The 8416-nt window shown below is 53.8% G+C and overlaps 1 protein-coding gene across 1 annotated transcript; it reads left to right on the forward strand.

The window, feature by feature from the left end:
- Positions 1 to 6261: 6261 nt before the first annotated feature.
- GUITHDRAFT_110500 (hypothetical protein) lies at positions 6262 to 8173 on the forward strand (the record flags this gene model as incomplete). The annotated part of the gene is made up of 4 exons (XM_005830302.1): positions 6262 to 6535; positions 6589 to 6689; positions 6844 to 7041; positions 7103 to 8173. The coding sequence occupies 4 exons, from the start codon at positions 6262 to 6264 to the stop codon at positions 8171 to 8173; spliced, it is 1644 nt and encodes a 547-aa protein (XP_005830359.1).
- Between the last annotated feature and the right edge of the window lie 243 nt (positions 8174 to 8416).

Consider the following 8416-nt stretch of genomic DNA (forward strand, 5'->3'; position numbering starts at 1 on the left):
GTGCAGCCGGGTACATCTGATGATGAAACATCACATCAGTGGGCAAGAGATGTAGAGTTTTGACAGCGAAAATTGCAGGATGAAAACTGACAAACGATTACATCGGGAGAGATACAAGAAAATTGATCACGAAGGAAACGAAGAACAGGAGGGTGCCACGGTGCAGGAGTGACTTTTTATGGTGTGCTCTTGCTCACCGCGTGCAAGGTTGGAAAATGTCACATTTTAGCCTCGAGTCCTTGCAGGCCTTACAGGCCATCCGGATCCTCTTCATGCTCCTGCCAAGCACATCGAAGCGTCAGTAAATAGGTTAGGGGTCAGTGAGACACATTTGAATGTGTTCGGTTGTTTTTGACAACTGAACAGAGCTGGCCCAACACACTAACTCAGTTCAGAACTTTTGAGTTTGTGACTGACTCAATACTTTGTGCATGCGTATGCAGTAGGCGGTAAGGTCCAAGTTGTTGTTGACTGCAATGGTGGTGGTAATGGCGGTGGTGCAGGTGCAGGTGCAGGTGCAGGTGCAGGTGCAGGTGCAGGTGCAGGAGCAGGAGCAGGAGCAGGAGAGAGGGGAGAGGGGGGAGGGAGAGGGAGAGGGAGAGGTAGAGGTAGAGGTAGAGGTAGAGGTAGAGGGAGAGGGAGAGGGAGAGGGAGAGGTAGAGGTAGAGGTAGAGGTAGAGGTAGAGGGAGAGAGAGAGGGAGAGGGAGAGGGAGAGAGAGAGAGGGAGAGGGAGAGGGAGCTGGAGCAGGAGCAGGAGCAGGAGCAGGAGGACCCGCCTCGGCATCTGGTTAAATCTTTAAGTTGAGAAAAGTTTAAACTATTTCATGAAATTGTGAGTGAAAGTTTGAAATAATGATTAATGCTCGTCTCTACTTTCAATGTGGAGCATCCTTCGATTGTGTTCTTCAAAAGAAAAGCATCCCCGATTATTATTTAAATAGTATTTATAGAGCCTCGTGACTGATGACTTAACTTTGAGCAAAGTAAGTTTAACTGAACTTTTGAGTAAAGCGATTCTTTATCGACCTTACAAGTTAAATTCCATAACTTTAACCGGCGCAATGCCGGGGCAACCGCCGGCGCCGGCAAAGTGTTTTGAATAATTCTAGTCTCTTAATTATGGTCAGTGTGAGGGGTCATGTATAGATAATCCTTGGGTATTGAAGGGGTGGTGGGTACCCTATCAATTTTAATCGTTCCATTAGATGAATTTATCCGGCAAAATCACCCCTTAATATTCCTGGCTATTCTCCGAAAAGATTGGGGTGGGTACATGTTTGAGTCATCAATCAGGGGCGCCGGCCTTTTTGAGAAACACTACTGATCAGCAATATTACTGGGGGGGACCCCACCCTCCTCCGGGATACCCTGACAAGCCGCCAGCCGCATCGCATCCTTCCTGGCATGTCATCGTCGAGCCATGTTTGCTTGTTTGGAACAGAATGCAAGATACCTCCGGCAGAATTAGGAGATAGTACTCTCATCCAGTGCACGGCTTGCTCGAAATACTTTCATCACCTTTGCGCTAACCAAATCAATGGTTATGAAGATTGGAGTTGGTGTGGATGCGAACTGCCACTCGCGTCTGGAAGAGAGAAGGAGCTTGAAGAAAGACACAATGCAGATGCTGGTGCTGTTCCAGCAGTTCCTATCGGAGAGAGTCCAGCACTCTCCGATGCTGGGAGTGATAGATCTGATTCTGCAAGTTTGAACGATGCCCCTGCAAGCAGTCAAAATTGGAGGAAGGTAACTGCGGATGTAAAGAACAGGATTTTATCCCAAGGTTCCAAGACCAGGTTGGTGATAACGACAAGCTATTTCCTGGTATTTTGAAATGGTTCATTCAATGGGGATCAGTCTCACATATGCACAGGTACGAATCAGTATCATAGATTTCTGATGTCTTTCCACCGAACTATGTCGGTACCAGCACAAGGCGACGGTGAAGAGTCGGAGGCAGCCAGGAGCTCAACGGATTTGTTATCGTGCCGGAGGAGAGTGTGTATAGAAATGGAAAGGCTGGGGATCAAAGCTGATGAGATAGGAACACATTCTGTAAGGAAGGTGAATAAGCCAAGTTTGTGGTGAATAGTGACTCGAGCTTACTTCCGGTATAGGGCGCTGCCACCTTCTGTGCAAGTGGAAGTACCCAATGCTCACCTGTAGTGGCACTTACAGGAACAGCTGGGTGGGCAAATGGAGGGGTTTATGATCGATACTTCAAGTTCGAGGCAGCAGGTAGAATTTTGCTAAGTTAGTGACATTTGAAATGAGTTATATGCTCGCAGGGGATGCTTTTGTTGGAAGGACAGCGGCAGGATTGCGCATCGATTCTGAAGAATTTGCTATCCTTCCACCTCACTTTGGTCCTCAGCAAGACAGTTATGTCAGCGACGCAGTTCAATCGTGCTTCCCACACATCAGGCAGGAATTTCGAGGTGTAGCAGAACATGCTCTCGCGAGCTTGGTTTATCATTGGGACTATTTGAAGACTCGATTAGACGAGCATCACCTGATGTGGAGCTGTGCATTGGTTCGAACAGAAGGGATGCTGGATGAATTGAAGCGTCGAGTGAAGTGTGGGTTGCCTGGTGACCCGGGCATCGAAATGAGAAGTACTGGTTGCCCCCCTCATGTCATGCAGAACTTGCATTACAAGATGATTGCACAGGAGGTCAGACGACTCAAGGAGGAAATAAGCAAAATGAAGAAACGCCTCAGGAAGATTGACGGAAATGTTCGTGCTACCAAACGTCGCCGTCAAACTCACAGCGATATAGAAGAGGAAAGTGAGTTGCAAGGAATTGACAGTGGCGACAGTGACAGTGGCAGTGACAGTGGCAGTGGCAGTGGCAGTGGCAGTGGCAGTGGCAGTGGCAGTGGCAGTGGCAGTGAGCGAGCTGCCGCGATGATGGGGGACGATGTTCGCCATCGCCAGATAATGAAGGCCTTCGATAGGATGGATAAAAAGATCGACAACATGATGGGGCGGGGTATGACAAATAATTTTACCAGATCTCCTGAGCATCAACAGGCAAATGAAGATACGATGACGGGGCGGGATGGCTCCGCAAGTGAGGATGAACATTCTGCACATGACATGGGAATTTCAACTTGGAAAGATGCAAACGTGTCACCGGGTTTCAACGTCACCAAACATTTTGGAACGTGGGAGAACGCATGGATTGCATGGCATTTTGGTGACACTGTGAAGAAACATCCTGCTTTGAAGGAATTGAGCAGAGCGCATATGGAAACCAAAGAAGAAGGAAGGAGATTTAGCGACTTGACCGTTCTTGTCGAAATTTTTGAAAGGTTCGTGAGGAGGGAAATCATGGAATCAGAGAACAGAGTGATGCAGAACTTGAACGGTGGAGAAGTTTTGTAGCAAGGCCAACACTGGCTGAAGCTCAACATTGGTTCAAAACATATGACAAAGGCTTTTTCAAATTGGTGAGTTCTAAGTCGAAGGCACGTACGAGGAGACAAGGACAATTGAAATGGACAACTTATGTTAGAAAAATGCGACAATGGAAGAAAAGTGATCTCAATGCATTTTTAAATCGTTGATCATCCATGTAATAAAGAAAAAGATTCATAGCACTGCAATATAATCTTGTTGAAGAAGATGAGAGTTGAAGGATGCAGCAAGACTCTCAAACGAAATTGTTCTAAGTGTTTTTCACTCTGAGGCGGACTTGTGAGGTTGAAAGGTCATCGAACCCCCCTTCGCCCCCGGGGGTGGTCCAATTATGTGGTGAACAATAAAAATGACAGAAAACCTTCAGAGTTTAAAGAAAGTATATAGTGTGCCGGCCAAAGTCTTGGAAAGCTAAATAGAAGCCTTCTGTGTGACCAACGTCAGAGTCAGGCTTCAAGTTCACGAAGTTCCGAACTCGGAAGTTCCGGGCCACCCGGTGACCCGCTGAGCCTGGTATCTATGAAAGAGATCGGAGACGGTACTCGTCGCAACCGTCAATTCGGGCAGGCTACCTTCCCGGCGCCGCGGGGCCCGGGGTCTCGGATCGGGCCGCCGGCCCGGCGGGCCGGGGCTCGAGTATTCAATCATGGCACTGCACTCAGTGCGGCATCATGGGGGCTGCCAGGCTGAGTGTGACACCATGACACTGTGACAGTCAGCCGGGCACGCAGCCGCGGGGTGCGGGCCACCCCCGGTTGATCGGACCATTGACTGTCGGAACAGTTCGGAACCCGTGATCGGACCGTACTATACTGGGCCCGAGTCACTCCAGCTGAGCCCGGCTGGCCCTGAGCCTGCCGCCGCAAGCGCCGCCGTGCAGGCCGGAAGGGCCAAGCAACAAGCAGAAAGGGCCAAGCAACACTGACGGTCGCTTGGAGCAATGCCCAAGGATCGGACCCAGTCAGCCTGGGGGGAGCAACTGAAGCAGGCGAGCCGCGCGCGGATCCGAGACCATCGAGTGCCAGTGAGCAATGATGTCCGCCAGATACCAGGGGAAACTGGCCCTGGGTGTCAGGATCGGATGCAGAGTACCGTCGGTCGAGATGGCCGCGGACGGAGAAAGGGCAGCCGCCGACAAGGTCGGAGCCGGCGCTGCCGCCGGGGGTCCGCCTGGGGCAGCGGACGGAGGGAGTCAGCGGTAGCCGAGTCAGCGGTAGCCGCCCGTGACGGCGGCGACGCCGCAGCAATGCTCAAGGACCGGCGTGAAACGACCGATGCCGGGGAGGAAGCAGGCGAGCTCGGACCAGCAGCAAGCACCCCAGTGGTGTCGAGCTCTCCGGAGGCACCCGACGTCCGACAGTGAGGGACGGAGACGCTTCGCCAGCTCCGCGCCGATCGTCGGCGCCACCGTCTGGATGTTTCCCCCATCGGAGTCGGAGACCTCCGGCGAATAAATCCTATGACTCCTCTACTCTATAGCTGCTTGTCGGCAGTGTTCTGCTTGAGGCAGAGTTTGAGGCACTTTTTACCTTCTGCTTGTTCCTGCTTTGTTTTGCTTGAGGCACTTTTCCGGGCCGTTCACACCGGTCCTTGGGCATTGCTGCGGCGTCGCCGCCGTCACGGGCGGCTACCGCTGACTCGGCTACCGCTGACTCGGCTACCGCTGACTCGGAGGCTAGCGAGGAGGACTACCTCGTTTTTACCTTCTGCCAGTAAATCCATTGTCCTTCCTGCCAGACAGACAATGAATGTACTGGCAGAAGGTAAAAAGCCTGCCAGGAGGTTTAGCTTGTTCCTGCTTTGTTTTGCTTGAGGCACTTTTACAGGCTTCTGCCAGTAAATCCATCTTACTGCGCTGTGTGCCTGGAGGTTTAGCTTGTTCCTGCTTTGTTTTGCTTGAGGCACTTTTTACCTTCTGCCAGTAAATCCTTTGTCTCGACCGAGGAGGAGTCTTCGCCGGAGGTCTCCGACTCCGATGGGGGAAACATCCAGCCTGAGTGGCGCCGACGACCGGCGCGGACAGTGAGCTGGCCAGGCGTCTCCGAGAAAGGGCACTGGGGCAGACGCCGACAAGGAGCCGGCGTTGCCCGGGGGTCCGCCTGAGGGGACGTCCGAGATAAAACCCCTTAGACGCGATACACGGAGGCATCCGACTGACCACTGTCAGTCAGTCGAGCCAAACCTCCGAGGCTCCTAGCGACTGTTGTTTGGCCCTCCCTGCCAGTAAATCCACTACTCCCTGCTTGTCTGCGCGGCTTCGCGCGCACCGTGCGGCTGGCGGTGACGGGTCTGAGGACAGTTGCTGGTAAGTCCGATTTACTGGCAGAAGGTAAAAAGTGCCTCAAGCAAAACAAAGCAGGATCAAGCTAAACCTCCTGGCACACAGCGCACACAAAACACAAGCCCGAAAAGAACCAGCGCTGCTGGCAACTGTCAGCAGACCCGGCATCGCCAGCCCAAGCGCGAAGCCGCGCAGACAAGCAGCCGAAGGGTCAAGCAATCAAGCAACAAGCAGCAGGAGCATGCAGAAGGAACACAAGCCGGGGATTTACTGGCCGAGGAGGCAGATTTATTCCCCTCTCCAAGGGAGCTGATAAACCTGGTCTCCGGCCAATTGTCATCGGTTCTGCACACCGTCGACTCGCGACGAAGCTTGCTTTGGCAGCGATTCGCTCATTTCTTGACCAGCACTTCCTCTCGTCTCACCCTCGAGCGATTCAGTTCGGGCTCGATCGAGACGGCTGTCTGAAGTTCTCGCAAACCGCGTCAGCGCTCCTGCCCCTTCACGCTCGCGGTGATGATGAGGATGTTGCCAACCCCACAGTGCTGGTGAGTTTGGATGCAAACTGAGAACGCCTTCAACTCCCTCGACCGCCAGGCTCTCTTCGATGCAATCGAGGGACGTGCGAGTCGCGACTACTTTGATGGGAGCATCACTGAAGGCGCAAGCTTGCCCTCTTGCGAGCATCTCCGTTTGTTCGCCTCCTACCTCTCCAGCTACTATGGAGACTCTGCTGACCTTCGACTCTTTCACAAAAGTCAGTCAGCCTCCGTTCAGTGTACCTCGGGCGTCTGTCAGGGCGATGTCCCCTCCAGCGTGTTTTTCTGCCACAGTATCCACCCCCTGCTCCTCCATATCGCAGAGCTTTTTCCCTCTGTTCCGAAGTTCGAGTCTTGGCCTATGCTGACAACGTCGTGCTTGTCGGTCCACTCGAGGATGCCGTTGCAGCTACGTCCGCTATGAAGAAGTACATGGTGGCCCTGCCGGTTCAGCTTGTTCCTGCTTTGTTTTGCTTGAGGCACTTTTTATCTTCTGCCAGTAAATCCTATATACCTGGTGGCTGATCTGAAGCTAGAGATTCAACCTCGCGAGTCGAAAGTTTACATCCCCTCCTGGCATCAACACCCTGATCTCTCGCAGCTGAAGAAGAGCCTTAAGCGCCGTCTCAAGACTCAACTTCTTCACTTCGAGGTCGTCACTGGCGGGATTACACTTGGCGGCCTGCCTATCGGCACGGATGGATTTCATGCTAGTCAGCTCCGAGCGAAGGTCTCTACCCTCAACGAAGAGCTCTCAAAGCTCGGGCTCGTCCAGCATGGCTTCATGTTCAAGACGCTGGTGAGGGCGAGCCAACCCCGATGATCTACCTCGATAGCATTGCAGTAATTAACATCTCCAGAAGCTGCGCTTCTTCCTCCAGGGGTCATCTCCGTTTCTCCCGCGGGTCCAATCACAGATTCGTCGCTTTGACCTCTCTGTCCACCTGGCGCTTGAGAAATACCACCGCTGGCCTTCCTCGCAGTACCTCGCCGCGCATCCCGACCTGCTAGAGTTTGCGAGGTTCAAGCGGGAGCTTCCGCATAGTCGGGGAGGGGACGAGTTCACGCCCTCTGAGGGTCTACACCCCGCTGTTTACTATACGGCTATCGCTCGCTTCCTCGCTTGGTACTCTGACCAGCCCATGTCCCGGACCTTGCCCTCTCCTCATAGCCTGGACGTTCACTGCTCGAGATCTCTCCGTGCCCAGAAGCATCCTCTGGCGACCTTCTTCGTTGAGGCGCACGACTTCGTTCATAATGCTGGAGCGATCCTCTACCGTCGTGTCAAGGCTCCTGCACCGGCTGCAGATGGCGCGGCGATCCCACCTGCCCCGGCTGCTGTGCCTGATGACGCAGGACGCCCCCCGGCATCTGTGGTACACATCCCTGGTTTGCGCGCTCTCGTCGACTCGTCTCATGAGCACTTCATTCCTCCCCCTGCGCAGCGAAATGTGACCCCTCTTGTCATGCGCGTCTTCCCTCGCCATGTGCATGCTCGCGCTGCGCTGACCGATCAGCAGCGTGATATCCTCACCTTGCACAGCCGCAGGACACACTCGCTCAAGTCGCAGGATAGGGTCTTGCAGTCTACCATCTTCGCTCATTTTCCTGAGCGAGACCTGAGCCACTCTCCGATGCGAGTCTCGAGCTACTACCCCCTCAAGGCCTTCCCGCACCGCTATGCTCAGATGCTCGACTGCTATCTCCATGGCATGCCGATCTGCCAGTGTCCGACGGAATGTGATGGATGTCAGCGCGAGCTCGATCCCTCCGTTGCTGCACATCATCTCCAGACCTGCAAACGCCGATCCTCCAAGCTTCCCACGGCGCATGACAGGCGGACACCCGGGCAGCGCCGGCTCCTTGTCGGCGGCTGCCCTTTCTCCGTCCGCGGCCGCCCGCTTTGTGGCGGCAGCGGACGTCTCGACTGACAGTGGTCAGTCGGCTGCCTCCGGGTATCGCGTCTAAGGGATGTTATTCCTCCTGCATGCTCCTGCTGCTTGTTGCTTGATTGCTTGACCCTTAGGCTGCTTGTCGGCGCGGCTTCGCGCTTGGGCTGGCGATGCCGCGTCTGGGTGCCAGCAGTGCTGGTTCTTTTCGGGCTTGTGTTTTGTGTGTGTTTGTGCAGCTTCTCGCTGTGGACTGTGTACCTGCCGGTTCAGCTTGTTCCTGCT

This window comes from Guillardia theta (genome assembly GCF_000315625.1).
Source record: "Guillardia theta CCMP2712 unplaced genomic scaffold GUITHscaffold_46, whole genome shotgun sequence".
Taxonomy (NCBI): Eukaryota; class Cryptophyceae; order Pyrenomonadales; family Geminigeraceae; genus Guillardia; species Guillardia theta.